Source organism: Herpailurus yagouaroundi, unplaced genomic scaffold (genome assembly GCF_014898765.1).
Source record: "Herpailurus yagouaroundi ecotype Mexico unplaced genomic scaffold, PumYag 202, whole genome shotgun sequence".
Taxonomy (NCBI): domain Eukaryota; kingdom Metazoa; phylum Chordata; class Mammalia; order Carnivora; family Felidae; genus Herpailurus; species Herpailurus yagouaroundi.
The window spans coordinates 4,627,817-4,650,223 of record NW_024412433.1 but is presented as its reverse complement, the minus strand read 5'-3'; the positions used below and the strand labels follow the sequence as shown (position 1 = coordinate 4,650,223).

At 55.6% G+C, this 22,407-nt stretch overlaps 1 protein-coding gene across 11 annotated transcripts in view; it reads left to right on the top strand.

The window, feature by feature from the left end:
* AGAP1 (ArfGAP with GTPase domain, ankyrin repeat and PH domain 1) overlaps positions 1-20,136 on the top strand; it is a 548,021-nt gene extending 527,885 nt beyond the window's left edge. For 10 of the 11 annotated variants that reach the window (XM_040450592.1, XM_040450586.1, XM_040450585.1 and 7 more), the window contains 2 exons: positions 11,633-11,888; positions 13,210-15,875. In XM_040450592.1, coding sequence (XP_040306526.1) covers positions 11,633-11,888; positions 13,210-13,413 — 460 coding nt within the window. In that variant the 3' untranslated portion in view covers positions 13,414-15,875. Of the gene's footprint in view, positions 1-11,632; positions 11,889-13,209; positions 15,876-20,123 lie in introns of those variants that run through there. The other variant, XR_005783188.1, reaches the window with a different exon arrangement.
* The last annotated feature ends 2,271 nt before the right edge of the window (positions 20,137-22,407 follow it).

Sequence of the window (22,407 nt, the reverse complement as noted above, 5' to 3'; positions counted from 1 at the left end):
CTCTCTCTCTCTCTCCCTCTCTCTCTCTCTCTCTCTCTCTCTCTCTGTCCCTGCTCTGCTTGCATACATGCATGCACTCTTTCTCTCTCTCTCTCTCAAAATAAGTAAACACTAAAAAAAACAAGAAAGAAACATGGGGCTCAGTCGGTTGAGCATCCGACTTTAGCTCAGATCACGATCTCACAGTTTGTGAGTTCGAGCCCCGGGTCGGGCTGTGTGCTGACAGCTCGGAGCCTGGAGCCTCCTTCGGATTCTGTGTCTCCCTCTGTCTCTGCCCCTCCCCCGCTCACGCACGCGCACTCTCTCAAAAGTAAATAAGCATTGAAAAAAATTGTTTTTAAGCCCAAGGTGCTGTATTGCTGAAGTCTGTGGTCCCCAAAGCCGCTTGTCAGCCCCTGCTCAGAGCTCATATCGCTCTGCAGCTGTCGCCAATCCGTAACCTGCAGCCTCCTCTGTCTCCTTATTGAACAACCACGTAGCGGACAGGTCTCTGAGAAGCCACCAGGTCATGCTTGGCCCTCTGCAATTACTGCGTCTTGCCCCTTGGTTTCTCGTTTAAGAAGAGCCATGGAGTGTCCGCTCCCTGGTGTTTAAAGGGCACTGGTGCACGTACAGCAGAGGCTCATATCCATTTTACAGTATTCCGAGCGGAGGAAAAGGGCCATTTCTCTTCCCTTATCTGTTTATGATGCGATATGTTCCAAAGCGGATCCCATCAGCCACTGTTATGGCGAACTTAATTCGCTGTGATGGGGGTCCTACCACCAGGGCTGACGCGAGGGCTGCCCAGGCGCGTCCCGTTTCATGACACATTACGCGGGATCTAGGACCGCCTCACCTGACTGGCTCAGGCCCCCTCCGACTTGGCACAGATCTATCGGCATTTGTGCTCTAAAACGGTTGCTCACGTTTTCTCTAACGTTGAAGCCCGGAGACGGCGGCGTGCGGGTGGCCGCTGTAGCTTAGCCGCGATTCCAACGTGAAAGCATTCACTCAGTTTGCAAATTAATTCACAAACTTAATTTGTCAGACTAGCTTTGCACAGCCTAATAAAGGTGTCTGCTAAAGTTCCAACGAGATAATATGCCTGGGAGCGAAACGTGACCCTGGAGCACAGAGACGGTGAGAAGTTTCCCAGTGAGGCGTCTGTACCTCCGGTGGTTTTTCCTCTCACGTCCCGCATTTCGCTGTGTTGTTGGACAATAGATCAGAAAATGGGGGCCGGGGGGGCGGGAAATACTGAAAATAAAAATACCACGGCTGCTTCTGGAACAGCCTGGGTGTCCCGCCCTTCTCTAATAGCATAACGAGGTTCTGAAAGGATTTCCTTGAACGACAGACTTGCTCTGAGTTGCCCTCAGTGTGCCTACTCTCTGCCCCCACTACCTGGGCCCCCCCTGCCCCAGCTCTGTCCAGGGGTCCAGGCAGACAGCCCCCTAGGCCCTACGTCCCCTTCCGCCCACACCCACCCTTTCGAACTGGCCGCCTCCCAAGTGGGCTGTGAGAGGTTTGGAGAGGATTGGGCTCTGGGGTCCGTGCTGTGGTTCCAGGGACCAGAAAGTAAGCGTGAGCAGATTCTCTCGTCCTGGGACTCGTTTCCCGTGCAGGGAGCCTGAGAAAGCACGTGGGTCACTCTCAGCAGACAGGCGGCGGTCGCTCGTGGAGGGCCGCAAGCCGGGGCGGGGGTTGCGCCTTCCTCGGCCACGGTGCTGGTGGCAGCACGGCATCCACAGGTCGGACACGAGCGGACGGGAGAGGCCCCCCGGCTGCCTCTGCCTATGGCAGTGGGCGCGTGCCGGGTCCCCAGCGGACGGTTGCCATGCGTTCTAGAGGCGGCGTTTGTCCACACGGAAAGCCAGGCCGAGGCCTCCCGTCGAGTGGACCCGGCGAGAGGAGGAAGGCCTGGGCGGACACCTGGCCCGGCGGGGTGGGCTCTCCCAGCCCCGTGACTCAGCCCCTGCCTTCGTTCCATCCTGGACAGCTACCTCTCAAGCGGATGTTCCTGTGGGACCTCAGTAGGCCTTTAAATCACCCAGAGGGGAAATCAAGGCCCAGGGTCTGTTCTCTGTGAGTACCTGGTGCTTGGTAGACGACCAAAGGGGGTGAGGCTCGAGCTGGGTCTTGTCCACGATCAGCCGAATGTTTCCTCCTTCCCAGGCCAGCTCGCGCTCGTGCCTGCTTTGAGGTTTCCAGGTAAAATTCCTACAGGTTGCCCCAGAACTTTAGAGGGGTGATGTTGTATCTGCCCTGTTGCTTGTAGCCTGGTGCGTATTTCTGCTCGGCCTGGCCAGGTTCCAAACAGACAGGTGTTGGGAGGTGCCCAGCGCTAACGACAGCGAAGCCCCAGGAGCCCCAGGACTCAGCCTGAACCCCGGACTGAGGTGTGGCGGGGAGAGCCAGCTCTGCTTATGGCTAGTGCTCTCATCCGCTGCCGTCTAGGTGGAAGGGGACCCGAGGGGGCACTGGCCGTGCCGTGCCCCTGAGCACGTGATCCCGCCTCCCGGGCTGCCCCGGGCCGCACCTGCGCACTGAGCCACCCGCCCCCAACACCTACAGCTGGGCACCGCTAACTATGACTCACAGAAGTAATAAGCCTAATATAGTTGGCTTTATTTAATTAATAATGATTCTGTTCCGTTCCTCGGAACTCATAAAACACCCTGCAGGTTGGCAAAAACACTCATAATATTGATCAGAAGTCAGGCGGGATATTTATTTTGTCTTTGCCCCGTGAGCATAAATCCTTGTCCGTTGCCTCCTGCTCTCTGCATGCGGGATTTACAGTGGCCAGTTTCTTAAAAGCTTTCGGTAATTAAGGAATAAATATCCATCGGTCTTTGTTGGCCGTCCTTCCTTAGCAACGCGGCCAGGGGAGAAGGCATGCGTGCCAGGGGCAGCCTGCCGCGGGCCGGGGTCTTCTCCTGCAGAGAGAGGAAGCCCCCTGTTTTCCTAACATATTGTTCCGGCCCCCCTTCCGTGCCTCCCTCCCAGTTCCTGCTTTGCTTGAGGCAGAAAGACACTTTGGAAATTCCTTGCTGCTAGCTGGCTCTTTCTTTCCTCTCCCGTCGCTGTCCCAGTCGCCGTGTAAGCCACACAGGCCTCCTGTGACTGCTGAGGATATTCCTTTGCTCCGATATGCTTTGCTCCAGAATCTCCTTTAAAATCAGCACTGACGAGGGCGCCTGGTGGCTCAGTCAGTTAAGCATCCAACTTCAGCTCAGGTCACCGTCTCACAGTTTGTGAGTTTGAACCCTGCGTCGGGCTCTGTGCAGACAGCTCGGAGCCTGGAGCCTGCTTCGGATTCTGTGTCTTCCTGTCTCTCTCTCCCCCTCCCGGCTCCCACTCTCTCTCTCTGTCTCTCTCAAAAATAAATACACATTAAAAAAAAAATTTTTTTTTTTTTTAATCAGCGTTGACAAATCCTCTCCCGGCCCGCCGAGTGGGAAGAAAGATGTTCCCGAGAGGAACATTGTGACAAGTGACAGGCACCAAAAAAAGGTCTTGGGCCTTTAATGTTTGGGGGAGGGGTTCCCAGAAAAATGAACACATTAGACTTGACACAGGGCTTTCGGGAAAGGCCGTTGTTGGCCAGTGCCTTACACAGGCATCCGGTGAAAGCCTCGTTTGTGGGGAGTGGAGGGCTGCGGCCAAAACCACCGGGGACCACTGCTCACGACACCCTCGAGGACCTAGTGGGGCGTCTGGTCACCGTCCAGGGTCTGCCTCCCCCCACGACTTGTGTCCTGTAGTGCCACAGAACCGTGCCGAAAGCCAACCCAAAGCTTTGTGGTTATTCGCTGAAAACGTTCTTTTCTGGGAATCCAACCCATTAACCTCGTTACCCCTTGGCAGCCTGCTGAGCCCTCCCTGCCAGACTTATAACGCGGCCGGTGGCGGTTCCGTGTGACTGCATCCTCGCAGCTCGCCTTCGAATGCACGGGGAGCGGAGAAAGGGGCACCGCGTCCAGACGATTCTCTGAGGACCGTGGCCTGTGCCTAGCGTGCTCTTCCTTTGCTCTCCGGGTCTCCCCGCGGGCCCGTGAGACTTGCCCTGCCCTTTGCTCCTCACTGACTGCCGGGGTCGTTGACACTGACGGTGACCCAGGTCCTCTCTGGGACCCAGCTGCCCGGGCACCTCCCCTCACAGCACTTCTGTCGCGAGCCCTGGTATCCGTGTCGTTTCCTTCGCACTCGCTACGCTCAGACATCTGTGGTTTCATTTCTCTTCATTCCGTATTTGTTTTTAATGCCAGAGCATTTTGGTAAGGAAAAACTGGGAGGGAAGAAATGACCAATCGTCTCCATGGGCCCTATCTGCAAGCAGTAGTGGGAACGTTCCAGATCACGTGCACCGTCCAAGACAGCAGCTGCCGGTGCACCTGGTGTGTGTGAGGCCTGTCTAGAGCAACCGAGCGATCTTGTGTTACTCGGATTAAACTCAGACACCAGCACGTGGCTCATGCTGCCCCTTGGTGGGGGGGGAGGGGGCGGGGCTCAGCTCTCGATTCTCTGACACAAGTCCCATCGAACCGTTCCCCACAGGGAGGATCCGGTGTCGAGATCGTCAGAGAGGGGCTGTGAGCAGGCCAGTGCCGCAGGCCCGACCGGGACACCCTGCCGGGGCGGTGGCCTGGGATCGGGGCTTCCCCTTCTTGGGAAGGCAGCAGAGCCCAGAGGACGAGCTGAGACAGTGACCACCGGGGTCAGCCGCTTGGCCGTCACAGGCGGGGGACCCACCTCTCTCTGGCTCCCATTCTCCCCTTCTAAATTGACAAAAGGCTCAGCCCGATGGCCGACGCATCAGAAGTCCTTAAACTGTAGCTGTGACGTCGGCGGTCACGTTCCTCGTCTGGGTGACAGAGTCAAGACAGAAACGCGTGCCCACAGGCGGATCACCGCAAGCCCACACGTGGCTCAGGCAGAGTTGGAAACAGCGGTGGAAACAGGGTGCGGGGTCAAGGCCGGGTGGAAAGCAGCACGCGTGGAGGGCGGCATCCTAGGGACTTCACGTCGGAGGCCTCTGCTCGCAGGGATTGGAAGGCGCCAGCCCAGTGCTGGGCGGCTCGAGGTGCCACGGATGCCCAGCCCTTCCCGGGACACCCCTTCAGTTACTGGGGACAGATGACCCTCACACTCGGGGCCTTTGTCATCGTGATCGTCAGCATCAGGTGTGGCTGGTCTCGCCCTGGTGGCATTCTCGGCTTCCAGACACCTCTGGCTGGCCGGCCGGAGACCCTCGTGTCTCCCCTGGAGCGGGGCACTGCAGTGGACTGCCAGGCCAGGACCGGGCACAGTGGTCCTCACCCCACGACCGGCCCCGTGACCCAAGATAGAGCCCGGGGCAGCCCACACACCTCGAGCCGCCCCATCCCCGGGTCCTCGCCTCAGACACAGGGGGATAAAGCTCTGCTTCCCACCACCCCGACCCAGCTCGTTTTCTCTGCAAATGTAAATGCTCCTTTCTGCCCCTCCCCCACCTCCTCTTCATCGTCTTTTCCTGACTCTCACCTTGATCTTGCCATCCGCTGAGTTAGCTGTCCTTGCCGGAGTGCATCACCTGGCTCATTTTAATAGACCCTGGGCGTTATTGGTGCCACACCGGCAGGATGGTACCAGCGTCCGTGCCCTTCGTCTCCGTCCGGTCCCCGGGTCGGCCGAGGGGAGCGGGACTGTGGCCCAACCCTACGGAGCTCCCGGCTGCAGCCGGTCCCCAAAGCCCATCTCGAAGGCCAGGGCTGGTCTGGGAGCCTGGCTCTGCCCCGCCTGCCGGCAGCCTCTTCCTCCCACGTTGCGACCTGCCTGCATGACCCCGGGCCCCCCCCGTGTCTTCACGGTCCAGCCGCCCTATTTCAAACTCAGAAAGCCGTTCGTTGCACACCACCCACACTTGCGCCTTCTCTGAAACTTGGAACGCAGATGACCCGTCTCTTTTTCTTTTGAGGCTTTTCAGGAAAAGACCTGTCCTTTTTTTGAGAGTGAGAACGAGCAGGGCCAGACAGAGGGGGGCAGAGAATCCGAGGCAGGCTCTGCACTGACAGCAGAGAGCTCGACGTGGGGCTCGAACTCAGCAACCATGAGATTGTGACCTGAGCCAAAGTCGGACACTCAACTGACTGAGGCACCCAAGCACCCCAAAAGGCCTTTCCTTTTAAAATGTCATAATTTCTCTCAAAATATGGCCATGACTCTGCGATCACATGTGCATTTTGCTCGGTGTTTGACATGTAGCTCCTTTGTAGGAACGGGGACCATGCTCAGGGGCCCTTGATGAGCCCAGCGTCACTGGGAGTTACCAGGAAAGGTGGTTTCCCTCCTCCTCGTCGTCGTCCTCACCCTCAGGATCGCCACAGCAGGTGCTCCTGGGACCTGCGGGCGGTATTTACTGGCGCCTGGGAATGACGTCATGTCCGTCTGGCAAGCACTGAATATGCAGGTGGCAGCTGGGATGTGTCCCAGACTCATCTTCGGGGGGCACGCGGAGCCTTGACCACATCAAGGTCAAGTGTGGCAGAGCCTGTCTGTCGGGCTGCAGGACCAGAGTGCATCCCAGCCCTGCAGACCCTTCAAGATTCTGTGCACACACGGTGCTGGGGACCGCCGGGACCCCACCTGCTCCCTGACCCCCATATCCTGTGCTCGGTACCTGACCGGCCCACAGCTCACCCACCAGGCGGTTTCCTGGCTCAGGGGCCGGTGGGGGGTGGAGGGCCACCTAATAAAGGGGCTTCATTTCAGGCCGGAAGAGAAGAAAATATTTACTACTGCACCTTCGATTGTATCTTTTCCTTTTTATTTTGGGGGGATTGGGTCAGTGTCTTTCTTCTGGTTAGTCGTCCGTTCTCTCATTTTCTCTCACTCCCGTGCGGTTGATTTATTTAAAGGTGTGTCAGCACGAGGCTCAAATGAGGAGCTGGGCCGCCTTCTTTCTGCTGACGGCCGGCCGTGCCAATAAGTCATTTTTTAGCTCATTAGCTAACGGAGGCTGTGAGCAGCGGGCCTCCAGGGGATTGGAACGAGGTGAAGTGATCTGTTGCCAGCTACGCTGCTCTTGAACTGGCCTTCCTTGGGGGAAATGAAAGGCTCGGCCAAGACAAGCTGGGGATCCCAGAAGGAAGATTGGGACATCAGAGTAACAATTAGAGTATTTGTGTGTTGGCATCCTGGCTTCGTAGGGCAAACGGTCTTAGAACATTCTCGTAGAAAAGGAAACACTACCGGAGTGTCCGTTTTTCGCGTGTTACGTGTCGGCACGGAAGCCGGAGGACAATGGTAGAGGCCGTGGGTGTCCAGAATGTTACGGGTCAGACTGGGCTACCCTAACGAAATACCGCAGATTGGGTGTCTCCAATACATAACTGTGTTTTCTCTCGGCTCCGGAGGCACGAAGTTCAAGGTCAGGGTGCCAGGGCTGGTTTCTGGTGAGAGCTCTTCCTGGCTCGCAGACCGTGCCGTCTTGCTGTGCCCTCCCTCGGGGAGAGATCCCTGTGTCTCTTCCTCGTCTCATAAGGCCACTTTTATGACCTCATTTAACCTCAGTTACATCCCTAGAGGCCTGGCCTCCAAATACAGACACATTGGGACTAGGGCTTCAGCATATGGATTGGGGGGCGGCGGGGAGGAGACACAATTCAGTCCAAGAAGACTTGGGATATCTCAAGGCTGTGGACAGGGGCTAACCGCACTTGGCCCCAGACCTGCTGACAGCCACAGGGTCCTTTACGCCGGCTGGGCACCCGTCTCCCAGCATCCCGAGCCCCTCTGCTGCCCGTGGTAGGGTGTGGGGGTCACACACACCAGGGACGCTGGTGGAGTTGTCGGGGCCCCTGGCCAAGAGTCCCCACCTCACCCCGCCGAGCACGTTGACGGCCCGGACTTAGAACCCTGAGCGTCCAGCTGGCGTTCGGCCACCACGGCCACCTTTGTCCCGCCCACCACCCCCGCAGGTGCGTTCTCAGGTGCTCGATGGCAACGGTGCGTCATTAGAGCTGCTGTTTGACTCCATCGTTGCAGCACCAACAGCTGCCACTTGCAGAGCGACGGCTGGGCCAGCACATCCTCCAGACATGCGGCCTCAGCCCTGAAACCACCCTGCCTTCCGTAGACCCGCTTTATGGGCGAGGGAGGGACGGCCCGAGAAGTCAGTGAAGGCGTGGAAGTCTACACCATGGAAGCAGGCACATAGATCCCGTCTCTCCGTTGCCAAAACCAAGGCCTGTGGCCCCACCGGCCTTGGGGCGATTCTCTTCTCCTGCCCTCGGCCACCGTGGAAAGCACACGGGGTAAAGCTTACCCACCCCCGCCCGGTGTATCGGGGTGCACGGTGACCGCAGGACACGGGTTCTAAACAACAGCAAGTGCTTGAGCATAAGTAGGGGGTTCCTGAATTCGCAAAACCCTCACACGCCCTTGTCTGAGTTCTCCGTTCCTACTTGCTGGATTTCAGCCACGAAACAGAAGCATTCCTGATTCAGACATGAAGTGGCCTCGCTTAGCGCTCCGGCCCCTCCCGGTATCCGAAAAAACAGCGAGGGGCCGAAGTCCTGTAGGGCCCAGAAGCCGGCGTGGAAAGCTTCTGCTTTTATTTTTTTTTTAATTTTTTTTTTCAACGTTTTTTATTTATTTTTGGGACAGAGAGAAACAGAGCATGAACGGGGGAGGGGCAGAGAGAGAGGGAGACACAGCATCGGAAACAGGCTCCAGGCTCCGAGCCGTCAGCCCAGAGCCCGACGCGGGGCTCGAACTCACGGACCGCGAGATCGCGACCTGGCTGAAGTCGGCCGCTTAACCGACTGCGCCACCCAGGCGCCCCAAGAAAGCTTCTGCTTTTAAACGGCAGAGAAGTTTTGGTGAAGAGCCGTGTTTCCGTCACGTGACGAAAGCCATACGTTAAACAGCTCTGGGGGCCAGGTGGACATGGGCTGGAAGAGGCAGTCCCCACCAAGAAGGCCACGTGGAGGCTTTGTTCTGTGTCCTTGCGGTATTCCTCGGGGACGGCCCCCAGCATCAGGCCTGTTTTCTGTATTTGAGTCGGTGGGGGCCGTGCAGCCCTATTGGTAATTGTCCCCTTGCTCCCGCTCCTGCAGGGTCACAGGCGGATCAGCCGTAAAGGCTGCCAACCTCCGGCCTTCCCTTGCAGGAACCCTCTCCAAGACCCTGTTCCTAATTTTACAGACATAACAGTAGAGCCTTCCTTCGAAAGAAGCTCCCAGACTGGTATTCAGCCCCATGAAATCTGGACCCACCTTTGTTCCGTAATTATAAACAGCACTGACTTTTAAAAAGCGAGGAATGGGGCGGGGTGGGGGAGGCTGCCTGGGTGGCTCAGTCACTTAAGCGTCCGACTTCGGCTCAGGTCACGACCTCACGTCTCATAGGTTCAAGCCCCGCGTCGGGCTCTGTGCTGACAGCTCGGAGCCTGGAGCCTGCTTCGGATTCCGTGTCTCCCTCTCTCTCTGCCCCTCCCCTGCTCCCGCTCTGTCTCTCTCTCAGAAATAAACATTAAAGAAAAAAAATTTTTTTAAATAAAAGCAAGAAGCGGTTTAAACACAATCATTCAGACACGCGTCGACTTCAATTTCAGTGAATTCAGGCGAGCTTGTTTGTGGGGTGACCAGATCCCAGGACAAAAACCGCCCCCCCCCCCCGCCGCCGCCCCACTTCCCCAGGAGAGCACACCGCCCGCAGGAGAGGACCCAGAAGCTGGGGGCCTTCTTCATTCTTCGGCTGGGATGTCCGAATATTAAAAAGAGAATTGGATAACTACAGCTAGGACGATAGTTCCAGTGTTCGGTTCCCTGTTTTATCCCTGGGTGATTTGGCAATGCGAATTAAAACCAAGCAGAGCAGAAGAAAACAGATCTGACTTTAATGCCCACCAAAAAACGAGAGCTAGCAAGTGGGGACTTGAGAATCTGGATGCACCCTTCACCATTGTCCCTTTTCATTTCATTCCCGTTTTGTTCTTGCTGTTTGGCGGTTTACGAAACGCACCAACGTATGTTAAATACATTTTAAATGCGGTTTTTTTCATAGCACGAGAAACACGATTTTGTTTGGAGAGTGTTGTCTCTCGCCCGCCCGGTATTTTGGCCCAGGCGGGGACAGGGTGCGGGCCGCGTCCAGCTTCAGCCTCGTCCCGGCTGCGGGGGTGGGTTCTCAGCTGTAGCCAAGTGTTTGTCCTGGAAATCTCTGAATGAAAAGGGTCGGGGGTCACCCTGGGGTCACTCGCATGGACCAGGAAATGAAGCAAAACTAATCCAGATTTGCTCCTGGAAGAATCTGTTTGCCTAAGTATTTAAAAACAGATTAGGGCTAACCCGACACTAGATCACTGGGAGCAGTGTAAACACGAGTAAAAGGTGTAAACAAGGCGTCTTTTCTGTCCTTCCGAAGAAGAAATGTCATGGTTAATGAGTTTTCTTTCTAGGGTGTCACGGAAGCCCTAAGTGATTCTCTGTGTAGTTTGTAGCTCTGCACCCTGATTATTCTCTTGGAGAAAACGCGGGGCTTTAGGGGGGGTTGGTTGTGAACCAGTGTATCATTTAAGTCTCTGGGGCATTAGAGTCCCTCTTCTCTGTAGGGCTTTTTTCTTCTTTCATTAAGCAGCCACAGACCTTTGCTTCGGACGGTGTGAACACGCTTTGCTGTGGGTCTCTTCCTTTCTGTCTCCTTTTGCCCATTCCCTTCCCATTCTGCCCTCTCCTCTTCCTCCCCAGCCCTCCTTCCAGATGTCACAGGCAGCATCCTGTGCCACTTGGACCCTGAACCCCGCCTTCCCCCAAAGTTCAGGAAGCACATTCTCAGCAGGCCCAGTGCTGCTGGGGGAGGGACGCCTGGGGCTGCTGTCTGCATCCCAAGGCCCTTCCCCGCCCTTCCCCAGGGTCCTCCCCTCCTGCACCCCTAGCTCAGCTCTGGCCTCGGGCCGCCTGCCTTGTCTCCTGGGCTGGGCCCTAGAACATCTTGATGTTCCCCACGTATCCAGAGAGATTACAGAATCACGTAGGAACTTAGTTAGCTTGTCTTTTCTAGACCTCCACATGGGGGTCTCTGCGGTTTCATCCGTGGGCCTGTAGTAAGATTTTCCTCAACTGAAGGATGTGGAGATCCCAGGGGGATCACATACTCCCTTCCGTGGGGAGGAATTAAGAGCTAAGAGTTCAAGGTCACACCCAGGTGTGGGGAGCCCACTGGCCATCCTGTACGCTGTGCTCCGCAATGTCCTCTGATCCCGACTAAACGCTGTCATTGCTTATCTGGCCTGTGGCATTCACCCTGCATCGTGCCAGACCCCGGCCAGGGGGGTGGTTCCCCCTGGCCACAGCTTCCGCGGCATCAGAACCCCCCACCCCTGCAGGTTCTGCAACCACCCCCCAAGAGGTTCTGACTCTGGAGGTCCAGGGCGGAGCCTGAGATTCTGCATTTCTGACAAGTTCCCAGCTGCTGCTGGTCAGGGACCCCACTTTGTAAAAAAAGTAAACCCGTCCCTCAGGGGGCTTCCTTGTGAAGATAACTCGTCTCCTGCTATCTCGCTTCCTCCCCGATGCCCCCGGACCACGTGGGTTCTGGAGCAGAGGGGTTTCGGCCTCGGCCACCCTTCCTGATTGCGACTGCACCCGTGTGGGGACTCTTGCAGGGAAGAGAAGGAGCGGTGGATCCGGGCCAAGTACGAACAGAAGCTCTTCCTGGCCCCGCTGCCCTGCACGGAGCTGTCCCTGGGCCAGCACCTGCTGCGGGCCACCGCCGACGAGGACCTGCGGGCCGTCATCCTGCTGCTGGCTCACGGCTCCCGGGACGAGGTGAACGAGACGTGTGGAGAGGGGGACGGCCGCACCGCGCTGCACCTGGCATGCCGGAAGGGGAACGTGGTCCTGGCGCAGCTCCTGATCTGGGTAGGTCACCGCGTACAGGACAGCATAGCCGCGGGCGCCTTGCTCTGCTCTGCGGGCATCTTTCTGGTGGGAGGCGGCGGGTCTGAAGATGGGAAGCACACGAGTAGGGAATTTGGAATTGAGGCGCGGAGGCCCCTGGCTGCCGGGCTCCCCTGTGTGAGGACGCCGCTTGAGGACCGATCAGAGGGAGGGAGGGGGTCCGCGGGGCCTGCTCTGCCCAGCCCTCCCTCGCTGGGTGTCTGCAGAGCTCATCTGTCTCATGACCCCTCTGGGTCAGGTGCGGGTGGAGTGTCTGTCCTGTTCCTTTTACAACCAACTGCCGTCCTCTGTGTTTGGGAGGGGGGTGGAGGGGGAGAATACAGCTACTTTATATGGTTTTCCCTTTACCCAACCCAGAAATACTGGACCCAGTTTGATGGTAGGACTTTACCAAAGGGCTTCTTCTGGACTGTTCTGGTTAACTTCCACTAGGGAAAATTATTCTGTTGTTTGTTTGTTTGTTTGAGAGAGAGAGAGAGAGAAAACGCAAGTAGGGGAGGGGCAGAGAGAGAGGGAGACACAGAATCCGAAGCAGGCTCCAGCCTCTGAGCTGTCAGCACAGAGCCCAACGCGGGGCTCGAACTCACAGACCGCGAGATCGTGACCTGGCTGAAGTCGGACGCTCAACCAAGTGGCACACCCGGGCGCCCCTAGGAAGAATTATTCTTAGATTTCTACGGACGCATTCGTCATGAAGCCTGAATGGCGACAAGAGGGGGACAGTGTGTAGAGCCGCGGGCGCCTGAGCAGCCCACACCCGCGGTGGCACGACCCGCACACCTCTGGGGCTCAGCCATCGCGCATCCCCACCGAAGGGCGACAGAAGGCAGCCTGCCGAGAGGTCCCCGGGGGGGGCGGATGGCGGTGCTTACCCATAGTAGGACCTGGATAGCGGTAACAGAGGACTGCTCTGCACCCTTGTGTTTTACATACAGATTTCCCCCAATGAAAGGGAATCACCTCCGAGATCAAGAAGTGCTTATTTTTTGTTTTTACGATTGGAAAGGCAGAATAGAACTAACAAAGCCAGGATTACCCTCGGTCTCCTGCAGAAGGGAGGGCCTTCTGGGTGTCAAAAGCGCATGGTTTCTTTCAAAGGACACGCCGTGGGGCCGACTGTGGCCTCTGGCCATCTGTGTCCCTAGCCACCTCGTCTGTAGCCCTTCCCGGGGTGGTCCGTCCCCCCTCCCCCGCACGAGCTGCCGCACGGCTTGGAGAAAGGCGCCTCCTGGTCCCCTCCTCCCCCCCGCGACCCTAACGGCCCTCTCCGTTGCCTCCGCAGTACGGGGTGGACGTCATGGCCCGCGACGCCCACGGGAACACGGCGCTGGCCTACGCCCGGCAGGCGTCCAGCCAGGAGTGCATCGACGTCCTGCTGCAGTACGGCTGTCCGGACGAGCGCTTCGTGCTCATGGCCACCCCCAACCTGTCCAGGAAGAACAATAATCGCAACAACAGCAGCGGGCGGGTGCCCACCATCATCTGAGGACCGCCGGGCCCCCGCAGCCTCGCGCCCTCGCCCAGAAGTCACGACACGTGAGTCCCGTCGCGTCCCCACTCCTCCTGGCGGGCAGCCGCCCACCCGCCCTCACCCCGCGCGCAATCACAAAAGCCTGACCGTCCTCACGGGGGCGCAGCGGAGGCCGCGAGGCTGCAGGACCGACTCCTTCCCCCCCCCCCCCGAACTGCCCCCCACCCCCCGCGACGAGCAGGGGCTGCCCGGGGGGGCCTTGGTTTCTTGATAGCACACCGCGAGGTCCCCCGGCCCGGCGGCCTGTGGACACAGAGCACGGCACAAGGGACGGGGACGAGAGGGGGAGGGGAGGCGGGGAGCAAGGAGAAGGGTATCTCTCCTTAACTGGCAGTTAAGCACATCAGTACATTTCACCTCCACCAAACGGAACACTCGGATTTCATCTCTTCTCCGAGGAGCTTGACGGCATAAATCAGAAGCAGGCAGAGTTTGTCAGGTTTGAAGCCCCTATGATGGTATGTGTCAAATCAGTTGTAGCTAATCTGTCCGGGGAGAATACTGGCTTCATTACACTTGTATAGTAGAGTTCTTCCAGCATTACCGCTGTTTAATAGAACATGATTAGTCATCACCGAGAAAAAAGCATATTAGCCGAGGAGGTAGTTACACAGCACGCTCGGATGCTTGCCACGATGTGATTGCAATACTTCTTAGAAGCATCATATCATCTCAGACATGTTCTTTCGAGCCCTTGGAGCCCTTCTTTCTAAATTCACTGTCATAATTTAGTATCTGTTTAATTTTTCAGTCCAAAGAGAGGAAATCAGTTGCTGAGTATTATTTGACTGCCGTCGCTCTCTTGGTGCAAAAACAAAATGGAAAAAATAAATAAGGGTAACTCGGAAATTCAAAAGGAAATCACGGATCCAAGCTAATAATAACCCTTCGAATACACGTAGTGAACTAACCGAAGGCATAAAAGGCTATTTTTTTTTTTTTTTTTTTTTTGCCCCAAACGGCAGAGGTCTTTTACTTCCTTTTGCCAAGGTGGAGGTCTTGGGTCTCGGTCACTCCTGGGCCATGCCGGAGTATCACCCAGGCTTCTGTGTTATGTCTTTAGATAAGATTGTGAAAATCTATTTGAATAAAAGAAGTTCATAAATATGCATTGATTTTTGTACAGACAAATGTCACCTCTGCTAATTTATAAACTGAACTAGATGTGAACTAATAATGTGCAACTAGTTGAGATGAGAGGGTTACAGATCATTGTACATGGAAAACACTCCCAGCAGCAAACACTTCCATTAATGTGATAGACAGCTTTGAAAAAGGAACACATCAGAAGAACATAGTAGTACAATTTGCTTATTAAAATCGAGAAAGGGGGAAAAAAAAAAAAACCAGACACTGAAGCGTTTTAGAGAAGAGGAAGGCGGCATGTGATTTCTCATCATTTCGATCTGATGGCACTTCTGCCGACCCAGAGGAGGGGCCGTGGCAAAGCAGGGGGCGACTTTGCGAATCCCAGACCCACGTGCTCTGCACAGGCAGGTCACGACCGGCCGCCCACGGCTCTGCGGCACCTGCCGGCCGGCGAGAATCGCTAAGGCTTAACTTGGCGGCCAGGCCGTCCGTTTGGGTTATCAGCACGTCCCCTGGTCTGCCGTCACTGTGTGCCATCGGGGCTGCTTTCAGACGCTAGCCACCTTCAACGTGGCCAGATCGTGACACCCTGGGTTAAAAAGGAAAGGGGCAGCTTTGCCTGGAGCGCTTTAGCAGTATGTGGGAGGAGAGGGTCGTCCAATGGGAAGGCGCCTCTGGGCTGCTGTAGCACAGAAACCAAGGCCACGCTAGGCCAGTGGCCGCCCCCCCACCCCGGGGAAGTCCCCTGCTCTCATATATGAAACCTTCTATTTTGTCAGAGTTTTCCCTCTTCTTTCACTTTAAAAAAAAAACACAATTCAAGTAGGTGGGGAAAAAAATAAAGCTTTACACAGAATTTATATGTGGGTCAGTGTTTCAGGGACATTTGTAACCTTGCTTCCTCTGCGTGGAGCCCAGCGGGCTCCAGGAACGATAGGTTCAGAAGGCTGAGAGCCCTGACCACAGGTCCCTGCTCCTCCCCCTGGTTTTTAATTCTGTGTTTCATCACTGTGTAGTTATTTTAAATGTGAATAGGGGAAAAAAATGTCACTGCCTATTTTTGAAGAACTCATTACTGTTCTATTCCACCTGGACACATTCTCCTCCGCACAGCCTTTAGCGTAGACTTCACGTAGCGAACGCAGATATAGTATAAATGAAATTCTTAAATTATTTCACTGTAGTTAACTCCCACTATAGGAACGCCCTATCATATAGCGAAGCCTCGTTTTGAAAACAAACAATTCCTTGTAAGGCTTCTCTTCGAGATGTATATGAGTGTGTACATATTATTATATGTGTTTATAATATAATATTTTCCCAAATGACTCCTTTTTTCACTTAGCCTTTCACGACCTGAATGCTAGACCGGGTTCCCCCCACCTCCCCCACCGCACCCCTTCCCTCTCTCCGGCACGGGGACTTCATTGATTCCTCCTCAGAAAACCTGACCCTTCTTCTGCTATTTTTAGCCATGCTTCGGGATTCGGCCTGCTTTCCTGAGCCCGAGTTTTGGCAACAGAGGAAAGGCAGTGGTGGTTTTCAAGGGTTTTCCTCTAAAGTAAAGTGACTGATGGCTAATCTGTTTATATTTCAGTGTCAGACCAGAAGGGCTTTCTTCGCCAACGATGCTATCATTCCCATCTTAGAGCCTTACGTAACACCAAGGCCAGGAAGCCAAAACCCAGGGCTAGTGTTAGAAATAACCAATTTGGGAAGGGGGTCGAGTTGTGTTCGTTGGTTCTCGTGGAAGTTCTGCGAAGTGACCGTGAGGACACCACTGCATAGTCCAGCCTCTTCTGTTCAGAAGTAGAACTTCCCTTACCGAGAAACCACGTGCTGGGGAAGACACACACGCACGCAGTCACGGGTTAGGGTAGCTTCACGATCTGGCTGGATTCCTTCTGTGCCCCAGAAACCCTGCAGAGAAAGGAGCCTTGATTCTCACCCCGTGAGAGCAGATCTCCGGTACTGGGCGGAAAGGTGGCTCTCCAAGCCCAGAGCCCCAGTCATGGGGCCCCGGCCGGCCCCCGCCCGTCTCCTGTCATCCTAGGAGAGGAGCGGCTCCAGGGTGAGCGGGTGACAGATTCCCGAGTCTGTGGCCCCATGAGCAGGTGCAGTTGTTGGTCTCCCAGTGAACGCACACCGCGCGTAATTATCCCAGGAGGCAGGGGGAGGCAGGGGGTGCTCGCTGACTTCTGAAGCTTTGTCTAGCCTGATGGGGTCGCCTTGGACCCAGCCTCTGCCGTCTGGCCTAGGGACCGTTCTTTGCAGTTTTGTAACACCTGCACGCATTCAGGGTCATTGTCTACATCCTCAAAGCAGCGGTCACTAACTTATAGGGGAGAGCGTGGTCCAGTGAGAAAGACAGCCCTGGCTCTCCTGTCCCTCCTGTGTGGCCTTGGGCAGAGGCCCCCAGCTTTGGGGATCTTTTTCCTCATCTGTGAAACCGGGGTGGCCTTGCGGGATCTGATGACCAGTCGGTTGCCAACCAACGTGATAAAAGCCAGCCAGACACCCAGCCAGAGGCTGGATGCTCAGGAAATGGGATTGTTCATTTAGAACAGGAATGCCGAGAGCAGAAAGCCAGAACCCAGGCCTGGAGAGCTGCCCCCAGGCTGGCGGTGCGTCCCCCAGCCAGGACCCTAGGGAGTCGGTGACGGCCCCCCCTTCCCGTCTGAGCCTCTGGGCCTCCCCTCTGCAGGGCCAGTCAGTGCCCTTCCCCACCCCTGCGTGCTGGGAGCAGTGTCAGAGGAGGGGCCTCGCTGGAGCGGCCGTCCCTTTCAGGGCTGGCATCAGGCTCGGCTTGTCTAGTCCCTGCACTTGGGGAACACGTCTTCCCCGTCAAGGGTGGCCACTGGGTCCTACCCGGCCCCCAGCCCGAGCTGTGCTCGAGGATGACCTGGGTCACCGCGGCTCCAGCTGTGCCCACCCTTCCTCCTCGCATTTAGAATGTTCCAGAAATAAGTCCACATTCCCACCTAGGGAGGTTCAGAAGCCTTGCAACAATATAGAGCCTCTAAGAGTAAGTATGGTCAGGCCTCAAAAACTTCTCAAAAGGCAAAGATAATTGGAAAGCGAATCCATTACCCCTCGATGGGCCCCTCCCCCCTCCCCCCTCTGCGCGATTTCCATCCCTCACGCGCCCCACAAGGTCGGCCTGACTTTCTAGAACTCCCCTGGATTGTATTTATGTCCTTCAAGCAAACAAATTGAAAAGCAGTCAGGAAGGAATTCGAATAGAAATGTGCTGAAGAATCACATCTTTCTTTCCCGGGAAATATAATTTATTTCTCACTGGCCTCCTCAAATGGGGGTTTCGCACCTTGTGACGTCCTGTCTTCAAGTGATTCTCACCCCCATCCTTCACCAAAAAGCTAAATAAGGGCCTTTGGCATCCAGACTTGGATTTTTCACTTCGGGCCATTATCGACACGTTTCCTGCTTGAATTCCCAAGTGGCTTTCTTCTGGAAGCCCTGTGGTCAGTGAGCCCTCGGTGTGGGCCCCCGCCCACTCCGTGCCCTACACCCTGATGGCTCGGTCATCGTTCAGACGTCGAAATTAGGTTGCCTTTCAGTCAGAATATTCAAAGTTGAATTGAATATTCAAAATATCCAACTCCAGTTACTACGCAGAGGAGAGAAGGTGGGGGCGGGTTAGATGGAAACAGACTTTTATTTCCGTCGTCGCCAGGAAGTTGTCCCTGGAACCCAGAATGGCCAGGCCCCTCGCGAGGAGAGAGAAACAGTGCCACTCGGGGTCAGCACGCCCCCACTGACCCGTCACCTCTCCCTTCGTGAGGAAGAAAGGACAGGTAGCAGCTTAGAATTCATATTTCAAAAACACCCTTGGAGGAGAAGGGCTGTCCTTACATAGATTTTTTTTTTTTTTTAAACAATATTAACGGACTTCCTGTTTAATTTGGGATGTCTGCTGCTTTTTAAACATACATTGGCACTTCTTTCCAGTTCCGGTTTTTCGGTTTGGGCAGAGTGGCATTTAGAGGACGAATTCATCAGCCCTCAGCACGGGATTCTGCAAAACCAGAGAGTCTGTTTTTTAGTCTGTGATCTTCAAAACCCCCAAGTTCTAGAAGGAGTTTGGTTTCACCAGTGTAGGAAGCACCGTCCCAAAGCAATGAGTCAGGACCGCAGATTTGAAAACCGCTCTCACCGCGTTTCACTAATGAGGCCCTCGTTTCGTTCTCATGTGACGGCATTTGGTTCTGGGGCTTGCACCCGGTTGGTAAAAATGCCCTTCTCCGAGGCCTTCCCATCCAAAGGGCCTGCGGTGCCCGGGGTACGTGCAGGGCAAGCCACCTTGGTCAGTGTGCGAGGGGTCAGCTCAGGGCTTGTGTTTTATTTTGGCCTGGTGTGTGTGGCTTCTGTAGAGAAGGTCCTCCGAGGGTCACGTTGGAGCTGTATGCTAGAGACTCGCCTGTCAAAGTCGAGTTAGGTCCCCTCTAGAATATTCCCTGGCGGCAGGGACATCCTGTCTTCTGTTTTGAGACGCGGGTAAAAGAAAAGAACCACACAGATGTGAGAGCTTTGGGGAATCTTCCAAACGGAACAGCCCGGTGTTGGGAGCGCTTGCCCCTAAATCAGAGTCTGCCCTGACCTCCCCGTACCTCCCCAGATGGTGTCAACACTGGCCTGGGAAGCTAATATCTGAGCTGGCCCAAACTCATGTGAAGAAGATGGGGCCCCGACCCCAGAAGCCCACGCAGTTAGGGATTCCTCGTGTAAGATGGCCAGTGTCCGGGCTGGATGAAGGACGTTCCGGGGCTTTCCAGCTTAGCACCTGGATGTTGAAAGCCTGAGTGGGCAGCCCAGCCGATGTCCCCTGCACCCTGCTCTGCACCTGACATGCCGCTGAGTGGCCTGGGGGACATGTGCATCCTGCCCGGGCCCTTGGAGGGTCAGGGGACAGTGGGGACCAAGGGTGCATGGGCCAGAGCCGGGAGTTAGCTCACTGACCACTCTCAGGAACACAAGCACGCCTTCCAGCCCCGCCCCCGGGTGCCCAGGCAGATCTGAGAGAGGACTGGGTTGTCACACGGCTCATGGGCAGCAGATAATGCTTAGAAACCGCTTTGCGGCCGTTCGCACATCTCGAGGTTAGAAATCACGTCTTCTCCAACCCTTGAAAAGATCGCGGTTCCCCTCCTGCAGCTGTCCTTTTGTCTAAAATCTGTCAGATTCTTGAGGTGGCACCCCTGCCCCCGTCTGAGCACCCGCGTGCTGGGGAGGATGCCGCGTGCGCTTGACCAAGGGCACTCCGCAAAGCCTTGGGAGGCCTGGGCCGGCTGCCCCGGGAAGGGCTGGAGGGGTGGGCCACGCCAGCCACGGGCACGGCCACGTGGGTTCCAGGAGAGCTTCCTGCCCCAGACAGTCCCCTCCTCTCCTGCCCATGACCTCGAATGGGGTTCTCGTGTGGCCACGGGTGTGTTTCTGAACGGGAGCGTGGGCAGGTCAACGGTGGCAGCCAGGAGGCATTTCTAGGAGGGAACAGGGAAGGCCGGGTCCCTGCCCGCCTCCCAGCACGTCTTGTTTCTGTAAATAGCGATGTATAGAAGACGGAAGAGCGGCCCAGGGTTTATCCAGAGACGGCTTTGGTTTCTTTGGGTTTTTTTTTTTTTTCCTTTTTTTGGTTGTTTTTCTATTACCTCATTCAGCAAGTTTGTTTCACAAGGACTCAATGACGCTTTATTTATACTGTTTGTACTGTAATTAAAACCATTGACAGACATTTCACTTTGCTTGTTATTTCTTATGATTTTGTTTTGATTAAATATGCCAGTTTGTATTTTCCTGCATTGGGATTTTTTTGTGTCGGCTGTACAGTATTCTAAGGGGGAAAAAAAAAGAAAGAGAAAAATGTGTAAAGTAATGGAGAGAGGTGGCTATAGTGTAGAGGCCTCTTTCTAATAAAGAAATGAAAATATGTCTACACTGCTTTCCGTGGAGGTTTTGTTGGGCTTTAGGGGGGAGCGGGGGGACGTGTTGGTCATTTGTCACGACTAATTGGATTTCGGCGCTCAGGCGAGGTAAATCCGAGAGAAGAGGTGATTACAGAAGGGAGTGTGCAAGGCCCAGGCGGCCTCTCGCATGAGGAAGTCGGCACGCGGGTGCTGTGGTCGTGGCGCGAGGGGACGTTAAGGAGCATCTCTTCCAACTTGTCCGTCTACGAGCCACTCTAAGGGGCGGTGGTTTCCCCAGCCCGAGATTGGCTGGACCACACCGCCCCAGACGTGTGAGGAGGGCTCAGCAGGTGGCTAGGGAGTAAAACCATTCCAGGACGCTGTTATGAATAGTGTCATTATTAATAGTGTGACGTTCTTCTCATACAAAATACATACTATCTTTACCCCCCCACCCAGCGCCAAAATCAGAAAATTAAAACACCCAAATGCCGCCACCCAGACATCCCCACTGGCAGCAATTTGGCAAACACCTTCCAGGCACTTCTTTCTGCAGATGGCCTCCCCTCACCTACTCTGGCAGATCATAAATATACAGACCCATGAGCCCGTTACATTTCCTGCAGAGGTATTCCCACGGCACAGGCAGCCAACAGCATGCCCCCCGGGGGGAGCGTCCCACCCAGCCCCAAGGTCACGCGGCCCCCTCGGCAACAGGGTCACAACACCCCAGCAGACCACATGCACAGTGTTACGGGAGTTATTTGTCTTTTAGGGAATAAAAGAAGGAGGACGAAGGAAAGTTTTAGGAGAAATCAGTTCCGCTTGCACGCGTGTTGGTCCTCTTGTATCTGGTAACGTAGGGCTTAAGTGGACGAAGGGGTTGTGTTTCCTCGTCAGAGAAGATACCCAAAGAGAGCAAGCCAGGGCCGGCTTGACCCAATCCAGAAGGATATCCGGGCCCAGCCTCCTTCCGGCCATCTGGTCAACCATCGTTCGTGGGTGGGTGTTACCTCCCGGCACCCACATGAGGGCCCCTCCACCGCTGGCCTCTGCATTCCACGCGTGGAGGAGAGAAAGGACAAGGAGAGAGGCATCTGAACAGGCCTCTCCTATTCAGTGTTCCCCGAAGCCCCACTTAGGACTCTGTTGACGCCCCATCACATCAGCCACACGGGGCCGAGGTCAATCAGGGCTGCAAAGGAGACTGGGAAGGAAACGTGGTGGCTCAGTGGGGCAGGGTCTGGCTGTAAGGAAGAGGGGGGCGAGCGGTCCCTGCCCATTCACCCTCTGGCTTCCCAAAATACCCCCTGTCAATACCCAGAACAGTGGCTCCCCCAGAGAGATGCCCGTGGGCAGGCTTCCCAGGACTCTGTCCCCACCTTCCATCCAGTGCTCCGGAGTCAGTCTCAGAGTGTTCATCCAGTCCCAGCAGGTGACGGCTTCTCCAGCCAGAGAAGGCACCTGAAAAGCTCGGTCAGACCGGCAAGGTAGCGAAAGCAAGACTGAATGTCTGGATTTAATAGCCAAGATTGTGAGAGTCATGGTACCCAGCTGCAAAGGGACGGTTGGTGGAGACAGAGTGAAATAGCATTTCTGCAAAGCAATACGGAGTTGTGTACAAAGGTTCCGAAAACCTTCCCTCTGGCCCAGGAGCTCAGGGCCTAGACAACAAGCCATCCCGTAAATTTGTGTTGATTACATGAATGAATTTGATGCCTAGGAATCTGGCGGAGGAGAACGTGGCTACTTCCCCATTTGCATAAAATATGTTCGTGGGGCGCCTGGGTGGCTCAGTGAGTTGAGTGTCCGACTCTCGATTTCAGCTCAGGTAATGATCCTAGGGTCGTGGGATCGAGCCCGACGTCGGGGTCCACGCTGAGCATGGGGCCTGCCTGAGATTCTGTCTCTCCCTCTGCTCCTCTCCCATTCACTCTCT